At 42.9% G+C, this 27,991-nt stretch overlaps 1 protein-coding gene across 1 annotated transcript in view; it reads right to left on the reverse strand.

The window, feature by feature from the left end:
• The window catches only part of PTPRB (protein tyrosine phosphatase receptor type B), a 108,293-nt gene that overhangs the window by 66,857 nt on the left and 13,445 nt on the right, over positions 1 to 27,991 (reverse strand). Inside the window, exons 2-3 of the mRNA XM_083182540.1 lie at positions 20,966 to 21,361; positions 13,363 to 13,592 (exon numbers count right to left, since the gene is read on the reverse strand). Of these exons, the coding sequence (XP_083038666.1) occupies positions 13,363 to 13,592; positions 20,966 to 21,361 (626 nt within the window). The remainder of the gene's footprint in view (positions 1 to 13,362; positions 13,593 to 20,965; positions 21,362 to 27,991) is intronic.

Here is a 27,991-nt window from a genome sequence, read left to right on the forward strand (position 1 = left end):
GCCCTGGCATTTAAAGTACGCAGGCCCACCATGGTGACAAAAGTGAAGGATGTAGTTGTGCGCACGCCGAAGGCACGCTCTGGGAAATGGGGTGTGGCCACTCAACAGGGGGCATCTCCTTGAGTGTAGTGTACAACACCATATACAACTTCTACACATTATGCAACAAAATACTAGACCCCATTATACTTGCCCCTTACACATGATGCCAAATGGAATGAGCCAAAATTCAAATAATGCCACACGGATTGTGTCAAAATTCGCATCAAGCCACACGGATTGAGCCAAAATTCACATAATGCCACATGGATTGAGCCAAAATTCAAATAGTGCCACATGGATTGTGTCAAAATTCACATAATGCCACACGGATTGAGCCAAAATTTACATAATAACACACGGATTGAGCCAAAATTCAAATAATGCCAAATGGATTGAGCCAAAATAAACATAATGCCATATGGATTGTGTCAAAATTCACATAATGCCACACGGATTGAGCCAAAATTCACATAATGCCAAACGGATTGAGACAAAATTCACATAATGCCACACGGATTGTGACAAAATTCACATAATGCCACACGGATTGAGCCAAAATTCACATAATGCCACACGGATTGAGCCAGAATTCACATAATGCCACACAGATTAAGCCAAAATTCACAATACGTTTCATAAACAGGAACATTGTCCACCAAAGGCACGCATTAAACATTTACACTCATTGTCCATTACACGTTAAGTTACACACCATTATGTCCTTTATGTATTATGTCAAACACCATAATGCCTATTAAAAATTATGCTACATAAGTGCTGCTTATCTACATGCTCATTGCCAAGGGTTCCATGCTCATTGCCAGAGGTTCCATGGGTACTTGTGTAGTTTCAGGGCGCCAGCATGGCACCGTGCTACTTCCGGGTTCTACGCTCGCCAGGAAATATGTCAAAAAAAGTAACTTAACTCCATGCCAACATGGATAGTTCATACCCCCACTATCCATGTTGGCATGGAGTTGATTGTAAATAGCGTGGCGAGCGAAGTGAGCCACCGAGCCGGCAGCATGGGCGAGCGAAGCGAGCCCCGCAAGGGGACTCAGACGCATGGCGCCATACTGGCGCCGTGAAACGACACAAGTACCGTTCCATGCTCATTGCCATGTGGGATTACATGCTCATTGCCAAGGGGAATACATGCTCGCGGTAAATGGGGGACAGCCGCCAGGCAGAAGTGATAGCCACTGACAGTGGCAGAGCCTGGCTGTATTCAGAGCACTGCAGGTCCCGGCTATTTGAAATAATACCCCTTTCACACCAGAAAATGTATTCCCAGGTTGGCCCCTTTTACACCAGCCTAGTCCCTGCATTTTCTGGTGTGAGGGGGAGAGAAAACCACCCCTCCCCCTCTTTAACCAGATAGCTTATTTAACCGGCTATATCTTCGGAACCAACTGATCCATTTACATGAGACAAGTATCATATTGAGAACTTTTGAGTGGGCTTTGAATGGTCCAGTGAAACTGGAACGTTTGGTTCCAGAGTAATCTGCCCTCAAAGAACATGAACAGCCATGAAATTACATTTCAAAAATAAAAAAATTAGTTTACACGTAATATCTCTGGAACCGATTGACCGATATGGACCAACCTGGTACCAGCGATTTGGGATTGAATGAGATCAACCACAAGCTTCTGTGATGCCAGCGGGGGAACTGGCAGCCGTCGGAACCAGGTGGGGGTCGGAATTGACAAGTCCCATATTATCCTTTGGGGAAAAAACGTTACAGCTTTGCCAGGCGATATCTCTGGTTACCGGGGGGCTAGAGACACGGGGCTGGGCTTGTTGGAAAGCCCTGGTCCTCAGCTACAATGAAATGACAGGGGCACGTGCCCGGGTGCCCCCCCCCCCTGAATCCGCCACTGGTGATTCCCAATACATCCTAGGAAAACCCGGGTTGGATATCCCTAGCAGTGCTGCTTCTGCTGCTGTTGTAAATACTGGACTGGGTCTTCCACATTGGAAATGTTGAAGTATGCCATCCCTGCAATATTACCCTGCAGGTAATTAGATGCACCACGTAGGGAAGATTTTTCTATTAATGCACACTAAAGCACTGATTTCAAATGAATTGCAGAATCAGTGGGTTTTCTCCTGGGAGTGCAAGAAAAAAAAATCTGCTTCTGTAGTTTAAAGGCTTTTAGTTGGTTTTCTCAACGTTGCTAATAAGTCATGAGTTAAGTTAATGTGCCTTTATACCAGGGGTCCTCAAACTATTTTGCTCTGTGACCCCACCAGACAACACAAATAATGACAGGACCCCAGCAAGTTACTGCAGAAGGTCATCACATCACATGTGTAGGCAGCAGGCAGCACATACATGGCAGCAGTGTGGAGGCACACAATAACATGAGGAGTCTAAAATAACAGACAATTCAACAGATTTCTCAGACTCCTTGAATCACTGACTGAGTTTAGAAAAGTCATCAGCCTGATGGTCACAACATGGAGTCGTGACCCCATGCTGAGAAGGCTGGGACCCAATTTTGGGGTCAGGACCCACAGTTTGAGAACCGCTGCTTTATACAGTATGTGTTTTGTTTCTTTTGTTTACTTACATTCACAAGGTAAATCATTATATTTACCTTATTATATAAGACCTCTTGATACAGGAGTCTAAAACAGCTTTAGGTCTCCAGAATTGTTGATTCTAATAACATTGGTGAGTCTAAAGCATGGGTACTATACAACAGTGTTTTTTCTCTAGCATTGGTGAGTCTACAACTGGTGGTTAATCTCAAGCATTTTATTATTCTAAAGCATTAGTTAGTCTCCAGCAGTGGTGATTGTAAAGTAAATATGAGTCATCGGAAGTGGTTAGTCTCCAGAACTGGTGATTTTACAGGACTGGTGAGTCTACAACAGTGGCTAGTCTTAAGCATGAATGATTTTTTAGCATTGGTGATTCTACAGCACTGGTGAGTCTACAACAGTGGCTAGTCATAAGTATGAATGATTCTTTAGCATTGGTGAGTCTACAGCACTGGTGAGTCTATCTACAATAGTGGCTAGTCTTAAGCATTGGTGAGTCTACATCACTGGTTGGTCTACAGCAGTGGTGATTCTAGAGTTTTGGTGAGTCTACAGCAGTGGAGATTACAGTATAAAGTATTGGTGATTCTACAGCAGTGGTCATTCTATGGCAGTGGTGAACCTACAGTGCTGGCTATAAAGATAAATAATAATTATAACTTTTAAACACACATCCAAGATTTTATTATTTTATTTGCTGGGAGTATTGATAATTAACATACTGTGTTGAATTGGTAATCTCCTTATAAACCAAGCAGAGGAACAGATTTATTACATGTTCCACATACTGTATGTTTGCTTCAGTTTTCTTTGGTAGACATTGATTAAAAATGTGCTGAGCAATTTTCTGCAGAAGTTCTACAAGATGATGCAAATTGAATCTCGATTCTTGATATATTAAGAGTGATAGTTTGTACTGTGAGACAAAATGCTTACCCACATCAGTGCTCCAGTTATAATATCCAAAGTGACTGTTTTTCTCTCTCTTGGATTGTATATGTGTGTCTGGCTATGTAGCACCTAAATATTTATATTGTCAGCATAGTGTGATCCACACCACTGAGCACAGCAGGCATGAGTGAATAGGATGTGTGACAGGGTTCAGTACACAGCAGTCATTTGTGACAGGACATGTACATTTTACCACGCTCCCCAGCCAAACAATCGCACTGCCAGAAAAATGTCAGCTTCTCCAAAAAGACATCTCCGAAACATTTTTAAGACATATATCTCAGTTTCAGAGTTATAGTTATAACCTTACATATTAAAACTAGCATTTTGAATGTTTTGACTCTGAGAAAAAGAAACGACCAACAAACAAACAGAACAATTAATTTTATATATAAGATGGGATTCAGTTGCTAATCTGGGTAAAAAAGAGAAGGGAAAAGTTATAATCCTAAGTATCTTGGGAACTACTAGTAAGTTTGTATGCAGGGATTTCCAAAATTCAGGAAACACTATGAAAGTACAGGAAATGCTACCATATAACCCAAAAAGGATACAGTAGGTGTATGAGGACACATCTGTAAAGTTCATATTTGCACTTGTTGAGCAAGTTTGTATTTATTTGAGTAACTTATATTAAGATAATTAGATATTAGAAAGAATTGGTGTCTTTTTTCACTTTATGAATGTTAGAAAACATGATGCTTAGCATCAGATGTAAGATACTGACTGCAAGGAGCAATGTTTTTTTACATGTATCTATCATACTACAAATGTTATCATTTTAGCCAGGTGTGCTTACCATCTGATATTCATCCTAGTAGACTACAGTGTCTCTGTTACATATTCAGTGGGCTTTTATCTATTGTTTCCATTTAAGAGCTAGACATTGCACTACCTTCTGAACTATTGAAATTTGGTTTGCAGCAATACCATGGATTACTGCACTGTATGGGACAACATTTTCTTGGTGGCAGGTTTGCAATCCCAGTTGCAATGAGGTGTTTAATAACGGTGCCGGATGACTTTCTGACAGTTGGTTCTCCGACATCGGTATCCTGACTATCAGGAGCCCAACAGTCCAGTGAAATCACTCTCTAGGGGTTCCAGGTCTGTGCTGACTAGCTTAGGGCAGGTTGGCACTTCAGAACAGAGATATATGATCATTATAGATTCAGTTCTTCCCTGCTATGGTGGCACCTAGCTCTGATTTTAAAGCCTAGAATAAGTCTGTGGAACATTGAGCGGACCCCCAGCTCATTGTCCACGTTGCCTAGGCTTAAAGAGCTAGGCCTGGTTATGACTTATCAGTTAGTAACTTTAGCTCCATAAATCTACAGAAAATTGTTCCAAAATATTCAAAATGGACTTTGCTGTCTGTTACCACCTACTTATACCATGATGAACACGTTGGAGTAAAGCTGTCCACAATTTTTATTGGTAATGTTTGTAAATTTGATCCTTTTGACCAACCATTGTACTTTGTGTGGTCATAGCGCACCATCTCAAAATCCACTTGTGTTGGATTGGATTTAATATGTTATAATGGAAATAATGATTACCTCCATTATCTCACTACCCAGCATTAAATCATTAAGCAGGAATATCTGTATGTGCATTATCAGGCCAGTTAGCTCAGGTGGCTCAGGTGCCTTTAGAACTGTGATAGAGTTAATTTTCTTTATTTTAAACTGTTATAACTCCATGACCTTGGGAAATCATTAAATCTCCAACTTCCTGTAACTCTAAAAATAAAAGTATACAGATGTTTTGGGGAATGTATTCATGGCTGCTTGTATTGTTCTAAAATGAATAAAGATTCTCACTTTTGTATAAAGGACGTGTTAAATATGGACCGCAATAAAATACATGTTGCAGGTACTCCATTAGTTAACATGGCTTCCTGAGCTCAATTATTTTACTGTACAGGCTACGGAAGTTTAGGGAGTGCCCGGATATGTGTCTAATAGCAGGCTCCAGGGTCTCTAGCTGCAGACACTTTCCCAAGGTTTCCTGACATTTTTTTTTTCAAATACCAACCTCACTCCCTCTTTATCTAGAGGAAATGGGCTTTGAACAACCTTTGTCTGTGTAGCTTTCAAAGCACAATCTGTAGGCTCACTCACAGCTGAATGTTGCTGGATAAACTAAACATTTTTTTTCTAATTGTGAAGATGAAGGATTTTGTTTCTGCTGTAAACCATAACATGCATGTTATTTTAGAATACTTAAACTATTGCTTTGATCAGAGGCTGCAAATGGTAGAACATTCAGACCTGCTCGCTGGTGTTGGAGCCCAACAAACAGGTTAACGCCGCCCTGGCAAATGCATCCTTGTCCCTGTGCAGGGCTGCAAATGCATGTATATGGGTACACATCCATTTGCTAGCGCTCGCACAGAGGAAAAATCATTCCAGAAGTCATGATTTTTTTGCACAAATTTAAGCGAGTTTAGGGCAGGTGCTGACGTTGTACGCCCGCCCCTATCTTAAGATATTAAGAGATATTAAGAGTCTGCTACTTCCTCTATCCCTCCCCTTACTTTCCCTCCTGTATCCTAAACATAACTGCCCCCACCCACAGCCTAACTCACAAACTACACCTAACCATCCCATCCTGCAGCTGAACCCTAACTGTCCACCCCCTGCAGCTGAACCATAACTGTTCACACACCCCCTGGCCTAACCCTAATTGCCCCCCTGCACCTAATCTATCAATCTCCTTGGAGTACTTAATCTTCCCAGAGCACTCAAAAAAAAAAATGTGTGGCACTATGTGTATAAGGGACACTAATATTAAGCGGTGTAATGTGAATAAGGAGTGATACAGTGTGGTGTTATGTGGATGAGGGCGATAAGGTGGGATGTAATGTCTACAAGGAGCACTAAGCACAAGCTTGAAGCATAACATGATTAAGGTACAGTATTGTTTGATGGATGTAATGTGAATAAGCGACACTATTATGTGGCCACACCCCTTCTCAGCAAGAACACCCCCTTTTTTGATGGATGATACTGGCTGCTGCTGTGAACTGTGCTGCTCGGTGATGGGTGCTGTGCTGGGAAAAGGGGTGCTGCGTTAGGGTCATAACTTGCAGTGGTCCTAGGTGGAACCAGGCAAAATCTTGCCTAGGGCATCAAATGCTAGGGACAGTCCTGCCTGTACTTGTTCAAACACAGCCTGTTATATGGCAGTTAGATGCAGTTTGGCTGGTACTTTATAATTTTCCATTATATATTTCTCTACAGCTTGATACATATGCCCGATAACACTAGTGCACACAGAGGGTATTTCTGTGTACCCAGAACCCCCCCCCCCCCCCCGATAGGCTAAATTAGTTTCTAAATATTTTGTGGTCCTGTGACTTGTGGTGAGAGCCCACCACCCTCTGCATGCTATGATTTGTGAGTCACTGCTGAGGGGGCGGAGCCAATATGATATAATGCTCATGGAATTGTATAGTACCGGCTCCCCCCCCCCCCCCGTCCCCGCCGAACAACTAATTGCATCCTTTTGCCATGGAGGAAGAGCTTAATGGTGAAATGTGGCCCAGCAATGAAGTACTGTGTATATATACACATCCTAGGATGATGAAGTCTTAGTGAGTTGGGTGTTCCTTTTCCTCCTACAAAGATAAGATATAACTCCTGTTTTTTTTATGCATAGCTGCTTTTTTAGATCCTTTTGTATATTTTTATTTTTGATGCCTATAAGTGTATTTCTTTTATGTCTCTATTTTTTTATTTCTATTTAGGTGTAAGAAATAAATTTGTCCTGTTAATTTTAAACCCACTGTCTGATCCTCTGTAGGTCCCTGTTTGTATAACACCTGATTCTTACCCCTTTCCTTGTGTATGTGACCACCCTACCCCCTTGATCCCCAGTGAGTGACCCCTGTATCCCCTGATCCCCAGTGTATGACCCGCTGTGCCCTCTAACCCTGTGTGTGTGACATCCTGTATACTGTACTTCTACACCGTATGTATGGCTTTGTATATATCCCAAACCCTGTGTGTGTGTGTGTGTGTGTGTGTGTGTGTGTGTGTGTGACACCCTGTGCCCCCCTAGCCCAGTATGAGTGAGTATTGTGACACCTTTTATCCCCACCCTTTGCATGACAATGCACCTCCCACTCAGAAGGGGGGACCTTTCTAAAGTTTTGCTACAGGGCCCACAAAGTTCTAGTTACGCCCCTGATAGTCTGGTTTAGAACAAAGATAAATATACAGGTGGAACCAGTGGCGTAACTACAGAGGGTGACCAGCAGGCAATCCCCTGCACCCTTTAAAATCTAAATAATTAAATGCCGCCATGCTGAATGAGCCGGGCCCGCGTATTTACTACTTTGGAAGGAGACAGGAAGGCTAAGCCACACTGCTGCTGTCCAGGAAACTACTTGTAGCTGCAGCAGCCCGGATGAAGAATGCATGATCATCTCCGCAGAGAAGAATGTGGAGGTGCCACTGTCCCAAGCAGGGAAATGAGAAGGAGCACTGCCGCTACTTAGAGCCGGGGAATGCGGAGGAGACGCTGCCGCTAATTGGAGGGGGAAAACAAGGAGGAGCAGCCCCCGCTCCCCCAAGCAGCAGCGGGGGCTGCCTTACAATAGTTATGCCCCTGTGTCTATCCATCTTTTAGTATGTGTCTGATATGATACTCTGTCTAAGTCCCTATGTCATTCCTTCTGTCTGCCAGTCTGTACCCCTATATAGTGATATGTCCATCTGTCTATGCCTCACCCTATATGTCTGTCAGTCTGTGCCTTCATATGATGCTCGTCCATCCATTTGTGCCCCCTGTCCCCTCATCTGTGCATCTATGCCCACCCTCCTATCAATCTTTCCATCTATGCCCATATGATGTTCTGGGGGGGCCCTTTAGGGACCTTGCTATGGGGCCCACAAAATTCTAGTTATGCCTCTGGGTGGAACCGCTATCACTTGAGCTGCTCCTGTCGCGGTAATCACCACCCTACACCATGGAATGAGGCATGTGTGCGCCGGAGACGTTTGCGCACCAGAGACGCTGTGCGCCGGAGACGTTTGCGCACCAGAGACGCTTGTGGGCCTCAATCCCGGCAATGGACGTGCAAGTGTGCGAGATGCTCACGTGTCCACAATTCCTATGCCCCAGTCGCCAGATCTGGATGGCTGGCGGTACGCCAGCAACGATGGGGCTGGTGGTACGCCAGCAACGATGGGGCTGGCTCCATCTGTATATAACTTGTTCTAGTCTGTTATTTACACACAACCAGGGCCGGAGCTATCACTAGGCAGCTTTAGGCAGCTGCCTAGGGCGCCGGCCGCTGGAGGGCGCTCTTATTCAGCCCAACATTAGATTAATTAGATTTACTTGTGGCAGCAGGATCCTTGAGCCACTGCCACTTTTCTCTTACATTGTTTAATAAACAAGACATTGAAGGGGTGGGGGATTGGGGACAAGCTCCCCAGCAGTCAGCCAGAACTGAAGCCGCCCACCCTCACCAGCGGTAGCGCTGCTGGCACTGTGGAGCCGTCGGCAGCAGCAGCGTCTATTTTAGCAGCGCTTCCCCGCCAGCAGCTGCGCAGCAGAATCAGGAAGTAGCGCTTCCACACTAGCAGAACCAGCGGCAACCCGGCAGATGGCATCGGAAGAAGGTGTCAGCAGCGGGGTGCAGTGCAGTAATTGCCTGCGTACTTTATTGGCTGTTTTGTTATATACCATATTGTGTAGTTCTGTTTTACCGGTTCCAAATACGTGTTGCTAGAAATATGGTTAGATATTTCTTTATGATAAGAGCTACAGAATAAGTGGATACTGTTAAATCTCACAAGCAGGGTCCCTCTCCAATTACTGTCTAATGTTTACAAACACTAATTATTTGCCTGTTCTGTTTCCATAGATAGTTGTGTATTTATGATTGTCATTATAGTGACTGCTGGCGATGCATAGCTTTGTACTACCTTTAAAATAATAATGAAAATTAGATATTTACAACAGCTAATATTCTTTCTGCAGGACAATTTCTATGTCTTTGGAGTAAAAGCATGGTCCTGTGCACCCCCTAGTGTTTCAAGTTATTATCAGTGCTTTAGCATAAACATGAAAATTTTGCCTAAGGGTTCAAACTGAACTACTCAAGACAACCAAATGTAGTTTGCACAGGTAATAACAGACAGCTGATTGCTGCTTTAGTGCTGAACATTGTATACGAAAAGGTACTGTAATTACGTTAGAGGTAAATAATTACATTCATAAAACTTTCATATTTATCAGACATTCACCAATTGTACAAACACACACACACGCATATTTTTTTTACCATAGTTTTGATTATAAATACACTACAATAATAAGCATTTAAACAAGAGTGATGGCCATGCTCTCTATACATTACAATCTAAAAGGAGATAAGGTAGAAGTGCCTGTTTTGTGCAGTGGAGCAGCAGATTGGATCACAAATACGAACTTTACCAAGTTCTGAATGATGCTGTATCAGTCATCCAGATTTTTGCTGGCACAAACATACAGCATACTTGCCTACTCCCCCACCATGGCCAGTAGGCACCGAAAAAATTGTGTCAATCCCAAGACACCCCACAGTCACCTGCATCTGCATACAGCTGTCCTGCAACTGGCATCTATGACATACAGTAGGGTATAATTCTGATTTGTATGCTAAGCCAATAATCACATTTAATGGTCCGATATTTAGCATACTTAGTGTTACACAATGGGGGTAATTCTGGTCCGTTCTCCAGACCACTAGTTCGCACGGGGACCGATGTTTGGCATATCCTCATGTGCAGCAGCATGTCTGCACATGTGTATACACCGGGTGTGTGTGGCCACGGCGAACAGATTGTTTGAGGGGTGCATGCACCCAAAACAGTGGGCGGGGGAGGGCGTGGGGGCGGCAGTGGATAGTCACGCCCAGCGTTTCATGGGTGTTCCCATGAAAATGCTGGGTGTTCCCATGGAAATTAGCCTGTGACGTGGGTTCCAGGGGCGGGCAGCTGACATCACCGGATGCCAGCTGCCTGCCCACTTCCTGCTGAATGTCCACGCAGATCTAAGGTTACTAGTAATAGCCTGCAAGATGGAGGCTGTTTGGGGATATCCGTGAGTCTGCTCGAATTTTTAAAGATGAAATCATTTATTAGGCATAAACAACCTGGTTGTGCCTTGTAAATGATTGCCACTTTAAAGATATTGGCAGACTTGCAGATTTTCCCGAACACCCTGCATCTTGCAGCCTATTACATATTGTCTTTAAATTCAAGAAGTTTGGATTTCAATGGGCGTCCCAGAGATAGAGCGTGTTGATGGGCATATGCATTGATGTCACTGACAGTAGCCCCATCCCAAGACACAGGATGTACATTCAAATGGCAAAACTGAGCCTGCCATAGAGGTGATGTAAGGTTTTATGGCACGTACATGCAGTGCTGCATCTACAGATGCACTAAGATGGATTTGCAAGATGCTACAGATGGTTGTGTTGGTATTCACAAAATCATCAGCTGCATTAGCATAAAGATGCTGATGTGGCTGCTGCAAAAATATATCTTATATGGTTTACATTTTAAATAACTAGACAACAGTTCATAGTCTAATACAATCTTTCCCATAACACCCACAGCTGCTACAGGGCATTCACAGGAGAGACATTGGTTATTGGTCCAGGACCAGAAGAAATTATTTCAATAATACACTTTGGTCTAGTGGTGCCCATTTTTCACTGCATCCTGCCTCAGTGCAGACAATGTGAAGAGATGTGACCTATGATGTCATGCAACTGCACCTCTGACTATAGATGCATGCCCAGCACAGTCATTGTCTGGGATGAGCCCAGCGCTGACTGGGCAAGGCTACAAGGTAGCTGCACCATTCGCAAAGGGTTCCGGCAGCAGCCACACGGCCTCTCCAAATATTTCTGTGCATGGAGCTCTCGCTCCACGAGAACTGCCCTCACTTTGTCCCTGGAATCACAACTAGTCTGATGTGATCAGACAGGGGGAATATTTTACATACCTCCACACTGTCCCAACTTTTGTGGGTCAGTCCCATTTCTTGGGACCATCCCGCTGTCCCACCAGTGGGCCACATTGTCCCATAATATTGTAAGGGAGGGGAGGAGGGGGTCAGTTAGGAGGCCCCCTGTTACTCACCAATGCAGATGCGGTGCGCATATGCACAGTGTCTATTTATGGGAGACAGAGGCATACCAGCAACTCACAGAGCCCACGGTATGCCTCCAGTGACAAATATAGGAGGCATGACTCACTTTCACATCATTACTGCAAATTGATGCTCCTTATTACATATGTCACACACCTATTTTGAGGGTTGGCCATGGCATCTCTAATTAGGAAACACAGATCTTGAGCAGTATATCTTTTATAGCAACACTGATAGTACTTTTGAAAAAGCTATTTTATAGCGAAATGTTTCAGCGGAACTACAAGTTGCAGCACTCATCTCTACTTTGGATACAATACCCGAACCAACTTGGATGGACTGATTATTTGGACTTTACCTACTCAGGTCCGCAATTAGCGGTGCTTATTGCCACTTGGATTACAAAAGGGACTCCTAGCTCAAAGACTCTCTCCATCTCTTATGGATCAAATCCAACCTATATGGTCTGCAGGACACTCTGAGTCCCATATCCGAGAAGGCGGATAGTAATTATATGCTACCCTGAGCCAGTCCTAATTGTTCCAGGTCCCCATAGGAACGGACAGTGTTATTGGTGCTGCATATACTGTACATATATTCTTAATGATCAGTGTTTTATTAGTATGTGCAATTGCTTTTTTATCTATTTTTTACTCTTCGACCAATTGGTTTATTAAATGTATTATTATTATTTTTATGGTATAAAATATATGTAATGTCAATCCAATCAGTATATAGTTATTTTTTATATTGATTTTCCAGGCGCTGTATTTATATCCTTTTCTGACAGTACACTTCAGCAGTGACAAACGGGTAGGTAAATGGCTGAGGAGACACTGGCTTGTACCAGAGCTTGATTTACAAACAATATATGAACCCAAGGGTACATGTTGGCATATTTGTAAACTTACGATGATTCAGAGCCGTACACATCTCATGTTTACTTTGGCAGATGAATGGACATTATTGAATGGCGACTGGGTGTACGCATGCAAAATAATCATTCTGTGGTGTATTGTGAGTGTATAGATTGGTACCATGTGTATTTAATATGACTTCCTTTCCTGCAACTACCATGGGGTACATGTAAGTTTCAATGATAGTGCTCTTAGGGATGGAGGAGTGGGCGGTGTGATAGTATAAATGCAGATGAATCAGGGTATGGGAGTATAGTCATATTAGCATCTTGTTCACTGCAAGCATCCGGAATTAAATTCACAGTACATGCGATTTAGAATCAGGCCCACAGGTTTTAGATATCTTTTGTACAAAAGGACTGTTATGGTGCAACATCAATTTACCTTTATGGAGGGTATTCAATGTTTAATTCAGACTGTCAGAACATTTCCAACAGTCGGAATTATGGCCAATCTGACGTCAATACAACCATCAGTATTCAATGTTCCATCTGTCAGAACCGTTACGGCAGTCGGAATACACGTGGATTATATTTTGCTGAAAACGGTCTTCGAAAATCCAGCGGCCATTTTCAACTGTACAGGCTTCAATGCGGTCGTAAATAGCATAGATGTGTGCCAATATTTCCGACTGTCGGAAATATCACCAAACATTCAATACCTCTTTTCGGTTTCTTATTAGTACATTTACATAATGGAAAAAGAGAGTAAAAATAGGCCTCTATTGAGACATCATTTTTCTTACCTCTGCAATTGAGTTAGCATAGAGCTGTGTTGTTGCTGTGATCCATATTTGTGTAGTAACAGTAGAATGGTATCTGTCACTGTGATACTGACTCATAGTAGCAGTTTCTCTGTCTGGATATGTGACACTGATATGGTTTCCCTCAGTGCTGTTAGTAATTACTAGCTGTAGAGCATTGGTGGATGCTGGCATCTTTCCTGTTGTTGGACTCACAGTAGTAGGCTCATGATCTGGGGAAATGCAGACAGTTTTTAGTTGCTACATACAGCCAAAAATATAACAAACATGATAATGTAGGTCAGTGGTTCCCAAAAATTTTTGAATCACAGCGCCCTAGAGTATCAGAATTTATTTTGTGGCACCCTAGGCCAAAAGTTAATAAATTGAGTCAATTGTGTTTATATTTCATCCTTGGGCTCAGTTATTTGTTGAGGGATTTACTTCTGCTTGTCCTCATATTTTATGATTGGAAACCACTAGCATTGATTTTGCCTGTTACATTGACCTTGAGGCACACAGTTTGGGAAAAAACAACCATAACAAGCTAGAAGTCTCGGGTTTGTAAATTTATGTTATAGAAGTACTTAATTGACCCTTTGAGTGCCAACATCTCTGGGAGAGATGTGCAAAATATCCGCTAAAAATGCCAGTGTCGGTCACATTTGTTATAGAAATTGAAATAACAAATGTGTAAAATATATATATTTCCTATATAAGGTAACATTACAGGTCATTGGCCCTTATTCTGATCGGTGCGGCCGGATCCGAATATGCGGCCAGCACCGTGCATCCTAAACCCCGCCTTCCATACGGATCGCCAACTCCGTCCGTACGCGGAAAGAAGCTGTCCGAACGGACCGCACGTGTATTTCTGATGAATACACCTCCTCCATCTCAGGGAACCTCCCCCATTATTCGATGGTCGCAGACCATCGAATGCAGGACCGAGTGGCCAGGCAGCTCCCGCAACCTCAGACCACACGGGCATTTCTCCGTGCAAAAGCAGGGATCTGGGCGGGCAGCTGACATCCGGCAATGTCATATGTCCGCCCCCCACACGTGCGTCACGGCCGCATTACCATACGTACGCCCAGCGTTTGCATGGGAACGCCAATGAAACGCGGTGTGTAAACATATGGTAATGAGCCCAAACAGACCTTCACTCCCCTCTCCACCCCCTGTTCGTAGTGTACACATTTCATGCGGAATGTGGCCATGCGTTCCGCTCGCACATGCGCAGAGACGCCTCTGCACATGCGCAGACACAAAACATCGGCGGCACGAACGCACGCGGATATTACCGCACCAACCAGAATAAGGGCCATTATGATGAATAAAAATGTTTGCTTTGCAATTTTTACACCTATTTCGACAAATTCACTTGGCACTCAAAGGGTTAAGAAAGCTTATTTTTGCTTTGTAAATTGGCCCCGGGGTATTCATACATTAATGATAATATCTGCACCGTTGCCGCAATGTTCAAATGGTTCTCCTAATGGGCCAAATGTAATAAGCTTGTAATGTGATAAAATGGAGAGTGATAATTAACCAGCTAATCAGCTTCTAACTGCCATGTCACAGGTTTGGAAATGACAGAAAATGACAGGTAGCAGCTGCTTGGCTGCTGGTTTATCACTCTCCATCTTATCACTTTTCAAGGCTTAGTACATTTCGCACAATAAGTGAATCACACAGTGATACATTGTATTTTTAAAAGTTTCAATAATAAACTGAATCCTATAGTTCAGTGGTTCCCTGGGGTGCAACTAATTGGTGGTCCAGGAACAAATCATATTACATATAGGCAATGTAATAGACAAAATCAGTGCTCGAGATGGACAAACAGCAGCAGCGACTTATACATATAGAAGATGCCACCTGCCACATGCATGCCCCCCCCCCCTGCATGTCGTTTGTGATCCCCAGCATGGATGTTTGGATGAATGGGGACCGATTAAACCAGAATTAAATCAGAATTAAATTAGAATTTGAATGTTCCCTTATTATTTTGATTGCAAGCACCAATCAGGTTGCTCAAAAAAAAAAGAGAGTCAAATGGCCACAATTTGAGCACCACCCATGTGTGCCTGGAAAAGACACTAACTGTACAGCTGCACTTTCCAGTAATTAGTTTGACAACCGCAAAAGAAGAATTGTTTCCTTTCAACTTACATTAGAGACCTTTTCGCCTGATCCTCAAATACAATGCCAATTTTGAGCAAAATAGACATGAAAAATGACTATTTCTTTAATGATCTTACAGCTCTGGGTGTTTGTACATTGATCCTATGGTATTTATTATATGCCAGTATACAATTTAAAGTTGATTTAAAATGTATCGTAATTTAAGTTATGACTTGTGAAGAAATGTCCTTGGCAAGTGCAAATCAAAGTTGAGTCTGTAACGCTAAAAGTGTGCTGTAAAGGACCTGCCTTTCCTTCCTTGGGAAGTGATACGTGCCATGTGTTAGGGGAGTATTTGGCAGACATTCAAGATAAGCTTCAGAGCCGTAATGAAAGGAAAGGTCTGTATATATTTATCACACAAGATAAATATCATCAGAGTTATGCAAAATGGCAGTTTAATGTGAATGGATCACCATTTTCTTACATGTTTAACAAAATGTAATACCATTTATTTTTATAAATATTATAAGCAACTTTTTTATTGTGGTTTTCTAAGCTTAAGATTTATTTTCCATCTTTAATACGATTTTTGATCCTAATATAGTATATAACAATTACTACTGCTAAAGCTGTCTGTGGAAAGGACGTTGATTGCAAATCTTCATAAACAACAATAGTAACATTAACTTAGGGTTAATACAATCAAATAAATGGTTCATTGATCATAGAGAATAATGGGGTACATATAGAAGCAGTGAGTGGAGATGTTGAGTAAAGAGTGGAGCCATTGGTTAAGTTGCCCAAAGCAAACAATAAGCACTGAAGTAACATGTATAACTTGCATACTATAAAATTATATATAGCAGGTAAATGGTTGCCATTAGGGTTAACGGTACTCTTTACTTAGAACGACGCCCACGATTTTGATCGTGGGCATCGTTAGTAAAAAATCGCGGGCATCGCGGGCATTGAATGCACTAAAAAATCGGGTGCGATGCGACCGACGCGATGCCCGCGATTTCCCATAGGGAACAATGTTAAATGTCTCAATTGACCCGATTTTCCTGTTCAATGCCTCAATTGACACGATTTTTCCATAGGAATCAATGTTAAATGGCCCACAGAGGGCAAATAGGCACCCTGAAGTGTGAAATGGCCCCCACAATTGTTAACGCCACCCCACAATCAACGTGAACCCGAAGCGTGGCGAGTGCAGCGAGCCCGCGAGGGGCGGCGGTACGCGTCCTACGACCTTTTCATACCCCCACTATCCACGTCGGCGTGGAGTTGAGAATAGAAAGTGTGGCGAGCGCAGCGAGCCACCGTGCCCGAAGCGTGGCAAGCGCAGCGAGCCCCGCGAGGGGACGCGGACAGCTGTGAAGCCCGCGAGGGGACGCGGATACCTGTGAAGGTATCCGCGTCCCCTCGCGGGGCTCACTGCGCTCGCCACACTTCGGGCTCGGTGGCTCGCTGTGCTCGCCACACTAATCTATTCTCAACTCCACGCCGACGTGGATAGTGGGGGTATGAAAAGGTCGTAGGACGCGTACCGCCGCCGCTCGCCACGCTCCGGGTTGACGTTGGTCGTGGGGTGGCGTTAACAATTGGGGTGGCCATTTCACACTTCAGGGTGCCTATTTGGCCTCTGTGGCCCATTTAACATTGTTTCCTATGGAAAAATCGGGTCAATTGAGGCATTGAACAGGAAAATCGGGTCAATTGAGACATTTAACATTGTTCCCTATGGGAAATCGCGGGCTTCGCCTCGGTCGCATCGTACCCGATTTTTTAGTGCATTCAATGCCCGCGATGGCCGCGATGGGCGCCCTTCTAGGTAAAGAGTACCGGGTTAACACCTCATCCCTTTAACACATATTAATTACACAGGTTCTGTGGCTGGCTGACTTCAAGACTCCATTTCACCTGGTTTTAAACTGCCACAGAACCCACCTGGTTTTAAACTGCAACAGAACCTGTGTAATTTATATGTGTCCGGAAATAAATGGATGAGGTGGTAACCCTAGTTGCCATGGTAACTTCTCCAGTTTTATTACTGCTTCATACATTTAAACTACTGTTCTGATGATAATGCAACTATAAAGGTAGGGTAACGAATTTAATTGCAGTAGGGATACCTATCATAAATCATATTAGATAAAACATCCCTTGTTCCGTGGAAAATAAGGTTTCTAACCAATGGGGAATGTATCGAATAATAGACGTAACCATAAAAACAATTTAGAAGAGCCACAATACCTCAGCCATATTTTGTAACACTACACATCATATTTTTATTAACAGTTTCCATGGCTTTATTCCAGCAATAGTGAATACAGTGGGGAACATTCAATGTGGCCAGTGAGGGGTTCTTATGGGGAGGATGGCTTCTTTTCAGCGAGGATCACTGAAAAGAAGCCATCCTCACTGGTTAACCCCCTCGCCAGTCACTTGCCCTATTCTATGTTCTGGGGAAATCCTCACCATCAGAGGATTCCCCCGAACAGCGAGGTTCGCCGCTAATATAACGAGCCCGCTGCATGTAGCTGTGAGCCTCGCCATTTTGACGGCCGCACTTGCCGGTTCCACCTCGCTTTTCTACAAACAGAGAGGTGGACACGGCGAGTGCAGGGGAGTGGCTTGAATACTGAAGACGGGCTATGACGGCAAGAAATAGGCACTGCTCGCCGTCATAGCTCACCTGTTTGGCACTGAATATACTGTACCCCAGTGAGTCTTAGGACCATATTTATTAACAATCATGAAAGTCATATTGGAGGGGGGTAGCCATAAAAATATGGTACTCCCATGATGTAAGAAGGGGGTGCTGTACTGTAGCTGACAATGAGTAGGTTCACAAAAACAGCCTACATAGGTTTCTGTGTAGAATGCTAAAGCCATATTAGATAATGGGCAACATGTACTAAGCCTTGAAAGTGATAAAATGGAGAGAGAAAAACCACCAACCAATCAGCTCATACCTGTCATTTTTCAAACACAGAATGTGACATGATGGCAGTTAGGAGATGATTAGTTGGTTGTTTATCAGTATCCATTATCAATTTTTAAGTTTAGTACAGTACATCTGGCCCAGTGTCAGGAGAGTAATGCAAAAGGTGGAGTAATGGTCTTTTGCATTCATTGGACAGGTTAATATGTATGTATAATAAGCGCATTCTGCATTCTTGCAGAATTTTTATAACACTTGTAGTATTTTGTCCATTTACATTTTTTCTGTATCTGTATAAAGTTATCATGTTGACTACAAAACTTGTGATATGCTCATTACATATAGGTATGTTTTACCTTTGCTAACATTTATATAGTACCTTATCTGTCTTATCAATCATATGACAGGGCATCATAAGTAAATCACATACTTTCTCCTAGTACTAGTATAAAGAACACCTGTTCCTAATATTCATTTGGGAAGCAATACAGTATGGTGTTATCTGTACCTTCCTTTATTCACACAAGTTATGCCCATTTATTATGTTTAACCAGTTGTATGTAGTCATTTTGAATTTTTTTTTCCTGCTGCTTGAAAATAGTTTTGAGTTTCTTTGAGGCCTGTTTACTAGTAAATGTTGTACATTCCTGAAAATGGACATTTGTTATCACTGGATAGATCAGAGTACAGCACCCTTTTCTGGCTTATTTACCATTGATCACTTGCTGGGACAGCAGCTGTGATAAAAGGCTGTTATGGTGACAATCTAGACAGTAAAGAGCAGGTAGTCCCTATAGGGAAGGGTGTGCAAGTGGGGCCTTTGCTCAGAAATTAATTTGTTAGCATGTGCAATGTGAATTATCACAATAGGCTATGGGGGAAATTTACTAAAGGAAATTTGTAAAAAATAGGTGTATTTGTATCCAGAAATATACTTATTTTTTACATTTACTTTCCCGAAAATATGGCAATTCGTAGTCGTATTGATGTGCTATCAATACGAATACGAATTGCCATATTTTCGGGAAAGTAAATGTAAAAAATAAGTATATTTCTGGATACAAATACACCTATTTTTTACAAATTTCCTTTAGTAAATTTCCCCCTATATGTTCTAGTCTGCATAAACCTCAATGTGTGTATGAGTGTGTCTGCTGAGCAGTTGTGAACTTGTCATTCATTGTGACACACTAGGGGCTCATGGGGCGTAATGGGCCCACTGATGTCTGCCAGCAACTTCCACCGGCTCAGGATTGCCTTGGACAATCCAGACTGTCAACATTCCAAGACAGGCTAGGTTGTTGTGCATGCACTGCCTGCTGAGGGGGTAAAGTCACAGTAACACAGTAACAATGCATTACCATGTGGCATATTTTTAAAACGGCATGGTTTAGAAGGAAGGGGGTCCAAAGCATATTTATTCACCTATGCCGGCCATTTGCAAGAGGTTTTTTGGTACAGATGGAGCAGCTCGAACAGATAGAATCGCCAACCACCAGCTGCCGACATCCACCGGAAGGGGGCGCACACACTTCAGACACTTGCGTGCCCCATTCCGATGGAGCCCTTTGATGCCCTCTGCAGCTCCAACGATGCCACCCCAGCTGCCCCCTGCTCCCCCGATCCCTGCCCGTCTCCCTGAAGTGGAGACAGGCAGGCAAAACACTCCCAGCTGCCGTGCTGATCGAGACGTGCGAGCATATCACACGCACGCACGTCCCGTCCCATCAGATGAAGCGCCTCTCCGCCGGCGATCGCCAGCTAAGGGAATCTGGAGATTCCCAGTGCTGGCTGAGAGGCGCTCCATCTCTATGTTTATGTAGGTCCGCTGGTCGTGAGATGTATCTAAAGGGCCCCATACATCAGCAATTAATTGTGACAATTTTCAGATATGGAGATGATTGCCACAATTAATTTTAGATGTGTGGGCTCCTCCTTTTGGCAATCCCAATCAAAATCGCCAATCGATTGCTTAATCAGGTTTTAAACATGTTTAATAATCTGGTATTATCTGCAGATCTTTTTTATATGTGTGGGCATTCCCAATTCGTCTTCTTCATCTATTTACATTATGAACAGCTGAAATGACAATCGATTGGGCAATTTCCAGATATGAAGATGCAATCTTTAGATGGAAAAATCTGCCGATCACTGAAATAAATCTGTAATGTGTGGGCAAAGTCAGATAGATTGTAAAATCCATTTATCTGGCCAAAAAATCCCTGGATCTGGAAATCCATTAATTGTGATTGCTGATGTATGGGGCCCATAAGATTTTACCTGCTGCACGTAGATGCTTTTAAACTGGGGGAGTCAGATTGGGTTTTGGTTAAGTTTGGACCCACAACATTTGGGTGGATTCGGATTTCTGGAGAAGTGAATCACACATCTCTAATATAGAGAATAACATTAATTGGGTACCGTCACAGACATATTCAGAAGTTCACAGGTTGTCATATGATTCTGGTGTGCAATGTATTGCTGCCCTGTATCTATACTGATTCCTCAGGCCTTGCTTAGTTGACTCACCTTTATTTAGACAAATGTTTTCATAAACAGCCCCTCCTGTTTCATCCACTTCAATTCTTTTCCAGGTGTTTGGATATTTTGTTCCCATTTTAACTACAGCCCTCATTCCCTGTTTCCTCAGGAATAGAGTGGTATTTGCAAACTCGAGGAGCCCCTCATCTTCATAGCATGTCCAGCGACGGGCCTTAGCACAGTCTGTCAATATCGCTGGGCGAAAATGTGAAGCAGAAGAGAGGGAGACACTAAGACACGTGGAGGATTTTACATGAAGCAGTTTTCCATCATCCGTCCATTTCCAGTGCTGGCTGCGTTGTGTCACATTACATTTGCCAAAGGTCACGACCTTACTCCTTATAATACATATGTCCTTCTGGTCATGGTATATCAGAAAGCTCTCTGCACAAAAGAAAAAAAAAAGAAACAATAAGTATTACAAAAACGAATAACGCACGCAGAACAGGTATGGGTTATTAAGTTGACCACTGAAGGTCAACACACGAAATAGGTATTTCATGTCAACAATGGCAAGGTCAATATTTAAAAGGTCAACGTGAGTTTTTCAAATTTTTTGTCCCAAATGTCGAGATAGTTGACATGGACACGGTCAAAGTGTAGCGCGTCCCCTTGCATGGCTCACTGCGCTCACCATGCTTCGGCCACGGTGCCTCGATGTGCACACTATTCTATTCTCCCTCTACACCCTAGAGCAGTGGTTCTTAAACTGAGTTTGATCGAACCCCAGGGATTCAGAGACTCAGTCTCAGGGGTTCGGCGGAGGTGTGTGTCTAGTCTGTTTTCCATGGTTGCCAGGTGCATTAATATATTTTTGTCATTCACACACTTGGCACAGCTTTGGAAATGTAATCTCCTCTGGATACAATAGAATTTAAACCTAATTTGAGAGGGATTTCAATAAATTCTGAAACCGTGTTGCTGGAGTCACTTTTCCAAATTTGAGAATGGATACATGAATTTACAAATGTATCCAAGGATGGCTCCTGCAGTTTGCAACAGTTATACATACTCCTTGTGCCAAGTAGAGTCTCTGTTTAGAGACAAGTAATAGACATTTAAGGTGAAAATATTGTATCAGTTTTCTGATAACTACACTCTGCTCAGTAATTTTGTATGAGAAAACAACATTGCTTGTATAATAACAGTAGTTAATTGGTAGTGAGGGGATGCAGTTAAGATCCCGGCGGTCAGGATCCCGGCGTTCAGAATCCCGACGCCGGAATCCCGACCGCCGAAATGCCGACACTTTCTCCCTCCTGGGGTGTCCACGACACCCCTGGAGGGAGAATAAAATAGCGTGCCGAGCGTAGCGAGGCACCGGGCCCGCTGCGTGGTGAGCGCAGCGAGCCCGCAAGGGGGGGCGATCCACGTCCCCCCCTTGTCGGCATTTCGGCTGTCGGGATTCTGGCGTCGGGATTCTGAACGCCGGGATCCCGACCGCCGGGATTCAATACTGAATCCGGTAGTGAGCATACAAAATATACAAGTGGTAATGTACAAAGTTTTTTTGCCCAACTCACTCCGATTGTTATTGATGATAAGATCCAAATTATATTCTTTCCTGCTCTCCAAAAAACTCAGATATCACAAAAAGTTATATTTACTAAAGTTCAGATTTTTATAGAAATGCAGATGTTGCCCATTATAACCATTCCAGCAGAGGAGGCTCCTGCTATAGGGCTGCAGCCCCTCCAGTTAAAATGCCAACACCAGAGACACAGACAGACAGCAGCAGAGTTCCGGTGCTTCCCCCTGCGGACATCCCCGCCCACTACCTCCGGAGCTCTGGTGCTTGCTGACTGTGTCTCTGGCAGCCAGTAACCTCCTCTCACCAGGCTCCATGAAGCAACAGTGCGGATACAGCAATAGCCCAACCCTGTGGGGAGGAGTTCAGCATGTAGTAGATTCCTATTAGAAGCTGCTACTGTTCATCATACACAGAGCCACAGAGCTGGAAATGCCTCCCCTTCTTGGGCTGCCAGAACATGGAGCGATGACAGCAATAGCTTTCCAGCAGGAAGCCATTCTGTGCAAATCGCCAGAGCTACAGTGCTTCTATGGGCTGCAGTCTGTGCAGCCCAGCAGAAGCAAATCCTCTGCAGTGAGCATGCCCAGACTTCAGTGAGTCAGTGTGATGCAGCTGAAGGAAGGTATGCAATGCACCAGAGAGGTGGTTGTAAGTTTATTTTAATAATATTTGTGTGTAGATCTTTATTAAGAGTATCATTTTGTGTACTTTAATTAAAATAAAGTTATTAAAAGTGTGTATTTTGCTCTGTACCTGTGTTTATGTGCATATGAGTACATCATGTATTTACAGTAAATGCATACAAACACTTGTACAGCGCAAATCAAACTAATAACCTGCAAATGATTAATGACTGTTTGCAATGAGCAGTACCCAGGAAATTGCAGCCCCCTTAAGTCTAAAGGCAGGAGCCGCCACTGCATTCCAGTCTTGCGATCATATTTTGGAAGGTGCTAAATACATGATATATAAAGTAGAATTTGATTGGTTGCTATAGGTAACATCAACACTTCTAAAAACCTGCACAGTAAATCTACCCCATACATCTCTGTCCATCATTTAGTCACTATCCAAGAACATTCTTTACATTTCTGCCACATTGTGTTCAAATCTGTACAATTTGGGATGAATGCTTCCATGTACAGAAGAAAGAGTATTGCCTGTTTGCATGAATATCACTGAGTGTGCAACTCTGATCCAGGCCACTATGGGGGAAATCACAAGATCCAAATGTTTAGCTTGAACTCAAAAAGGGTCATTTACTTTCTCAACTTTCTAAATTTTAAGAAAGTGGGGGAAATGTATTAAGATGGGAGTTCTATTTCAGATGGGATGTTGCTATGGGCAACTAATCAGAATCTACTGTACTTCTTATTTATTTAGCACCTTCTAGAATATAATAGATAGTATCTGATTAACCTTTTACTTCACAGAAGCACAGCACGTACCTGATTGGTCCATGCATGCTTCTTTAAACATGCCAGCCAAAAGGTGGTCTATTTGAAAAGTGCATTTTGAACCTAATTAATGGCAAAGTTTGCAGAAACAAATCCTGGTACATTTTTGTCTCGTAGTGGTGTATGGAAAGTCTTACTGAGTTTGGCCAATAGTCTATAGATTGAGGGCCGGCGCCACCAATAGGCAGCCTTAGGCATTTGCCTAGGGCGCCGGCCACTGGAGGGCGCCAGTCTGGAGCAGGCCCGCCCCTGGATGGAGGTTGACGGTGTCCACAACTGTTCCCCCCCCCCAGCATCACCCCCGGTTGAGTGACTTGGCGGCCTTCTAACAGCAGAGCTAGTGGTGGCGCCGGCCCCGATAGTGAATGTACCCATAACAGTCCAGGTTTCAGTGCTATCCATGCTTTTGTACAGATGGTTAATTCAAAATAAATGAGGTACTAATTAAGTCACATGTGCTCAATTATAGGTACACTAACCTGGACTGTTAGTGTGCCTGTTGGGAACCCCTGGTCTAGGGCAATGAATGGAAATACTGAAAGGAATAGGAAATGCTATCAGGACATATACTGTAGTAATCAGTAGTATTTATGACTTAGGGGCCGTACACACCAGGACGATTTGGCATAAAAACCTCCGATTTTGATGGGTCGTACGAGCGTTTGCTATGAATTGGTGCAAAATCATTTGTTTTAAGTCCACAATTCCAATCCGATGCGCGTACCCGCCGGTCGTAGGTCGGATTGAAGATCCTACCTACTGCAGTAAAGATCTGTCAATCCGACCTCAGATTGGGTGACGATTGTATGCAGATTGTGAGATGATCGTGTGCACTTGCCTCGTCAGACCGTCTTCAGATCCGGCTTGTTTATATTCATTTCCTGGTCACTCCCTCCGCAGCCATTTTGTGAGACTCGTGGATGGTACAGGGTAGCAGTGACGGAGGATCCTGGATCTCAGCCAAATTGCAGACAGGTATTTGGACCTTCCCTACCCACCAATGCATTAGCAGACCCAGTATTGAGACATGTCCTGCCTCATTATTTTTTTGGGCCCAGAGAATAGGTTCAGTCCATACATGTCTTAAATGTGGTTCTCCTGCCAATGTACAGCACAAAATCTTGCTGGTAAGAATCCATCACTGCAGACTGCATAATGGACACAGGAAAAGCACACTTTGTAATGCCAGGCAAAAACAAAGCAGAGCAAACAGCTATGTACAGCGTTCAGCAGGTATACACCAAGCCTCACTAGTCACAAAGCACAAATGCACAGATCTAAAATGGCTGCTGTTATTTGTCCCCCACAACTAGTCCTGCCCATTATTTAAATTTCAAAAACGACAGTCACTGTGCACACAAGATGCACCAAAATGACAGTCGGACGACCATCGCAAACGACTCGCGATCGTTTGACGATCGTAAGTACAAAAATACACCATCTTATGCAAATCGTGAGTTTGGGCCCGGGGGAGAGCTCCCGAGAAGTTCACAGCAAATCGTTTCACGTTCGACGCACGATCGTGATCGTTCTGGTGTGTACGAGGCCTTACTCAAGTCAGTAGTTACAAGTCAAATAGGTTGAACTCAATGAATTAACATCTTTTTTCAACCTTAATTATTATGTATGTTACTACAGTATGTAATTGTTTTGTTTCTTCCTGCCTGGAAAGGAGAGAGTCCTGATACTAGTTTCAGACAGATCACAAAAGATTTTATTTTAGATTACATAAAGTGGTGAAGCAAATTTTAGTTGATTAAAATTTATTTTAAGGGTACAGAATCCATTAACTCCCAATCTATATCTCGGATGGATCCAGCGATCGCATCAATGGTTGACAACCGATGTGTTTACAGGGATGGACGGGGCAGAGGTGGTAGTGAGGCCAAGTACTGCATCGTAAATGCAGTTTTACTTGGCCCCGTACGGCCCCCAGTGACTACAAGCTTGAGTAAAGTCGGACTTACTCAGGCTGCAGTTGAAAATGAACATTGTGAACGATGGTAATGATCTTCACCCTGAAATGTGATCACATTGCAGTTTGAGCAATTGCAAATGCAGGAAGTAGGTGGTATGCACCTCCTTCTATATTGCATTGCTAATTTATTGCATTTTCTAAGTGACTATGAGCAGATTAGCATATAAAATCCAACCTGAATGAGGGCCTAAATACACGAATAAGGAATAGTAGCTTGTAAACAATATACGGGAGACAAAAACATAAGCTATGCTAAACACCTATGAAACTTAGGTCAACATGAAGAAGAACATTAAAATGAGTGTTAAAACCTCAGACACAGCACTGTGTAAAATAAATAAATGAATGAATAGGACCCCCAAACTCTCTACTAACACAAGCATTAGATGAGCTGGGCAGGTCTTCTTTTATCATGTTCAACACAGGGCTGATTCCTTTGGTGGGACACACAAAAGCAGAGTTTCCTCCATCCTACAACCTACATTGATGAAGTGCTATACACATGAATGCATTGGATGGCAAAGTGGGAGATCACACCGAACGGAACATAGTGGGAGAGACCAGCTGACTAGGAGTGATGTCCTAAGCTAGTGTCACTGGCCAGAAGTACACTGCAGATTGCTGTAGAAGGAAGAGATGTGACCGCTGCTGCTAAAGGTATGGAAGCTTAGGAACAGATACCATACCATCAGAAGGTGACCCAGCAATTGGAGTCTCACAGCAACTGAATCTCATCACTTCTAAGCTAACCAACCTCATTGCCTCCCTTCTTTTCCTCACTCTCCCCATTCTTTATGGTACCCTCCCATCCACCCCTTGATTTTTAACATTACTGTGTACTGTGTATAATTCATTTCTAAAAAAAATGTCAAATGTTTATTGAAACACCATAGAATACAGTTGACATTAAAGACATGAGAAAATGTTCATGACAGAATAATTTATAAGTATTTTTTATTATACAACATCATACACACATCACCTACAATATAGTACTCTATTTTAACCTTTGATTTTAAACCATTTATTGAACTGCTAAACACTACAAGTACCGATTATATTTTATACATATACATTGACAAGTGCTGGGTCTAACTCCAGGTATCAATAGACTCCGGGACGGGGGGCTGGCACTAACCACAAACATTCCCTCAGTGTGAGGATATGCAAAGTGAATGAGGTATTAAATGAGTTATTACTTTTAGTAGTTGTTATAGTTTACTAAATGGACACACTGAATAAGAAAAAAGAACGAGGTAACAGTTGAACCTGAATTTAAATGGGTTACTGCCAATGTAAATATACCAATGTACAAATAGGAACTGTTTGACTGGTAGACTAGACTAGGTTATAGTCTCCATGGTTGTAAAATGCTGTATACTGGCTATTACCACATTTTTGGAGTGGCAACCATATGCCATCTGGTGTATAGGTTGCGGGCATCATTCAACACTGTTGTATGATGGCCATACTATAAGCTGACAGACAAACTGCCATCCTTCCTCATCTAATGAGATTCCAAAGTTCTGTTTCCATACTTGTTCAAACAGATCTGTTAATGGGGAAGAGAGTGCTTTATTATAAAGATATAGTCCTACCTCCTCCAGGACTATAATGTACATGTTAGAAGTACAGTATGTTGGGGTTGATGTTTAAAGGACTTTATTTGCATTATATGTAGTAAACCATAGAGTAGAGAGTGCTATAACCTTCCCATTTACATCTATGAAAGTGTGGAACAAATAAAGGGTGGGATAATAAAGCATTACATTTTCACTGCCATGTATCCTGTCAATAATCACATGCATGTCAATACTTAATAATGCCAAATGCATGAAGATTTAAGTAAAGGACAGCACTTCCAATAACAACTGTCCTTTGTGGTGTGAGCCCTTCCAGGTTTGTGACCTGAAGTCCTTCTGTGCATGCGTTGTATGATATGCATATCACGGGGGACACTGGGAGGGATCCGACCTTTACACGATTTCTGGTTACTTGGAGAGTGAGTGCCTCAGATTTTGAATATTTATTTTATTCTGCCAAGAGGC

Source organism: Crinia signifera, chromosome 4 (assembly GCF_055691185.1).
Source record: "Crinia signifera chromosome 4, ASM5569118v1, whole genome shotgun sequence".
Lineage (NCBI taxonomy): Eukaryota > Metazoa > Chordata > Amphibia > Anura > Myobatrachidae > Crinia > Crinia signifera.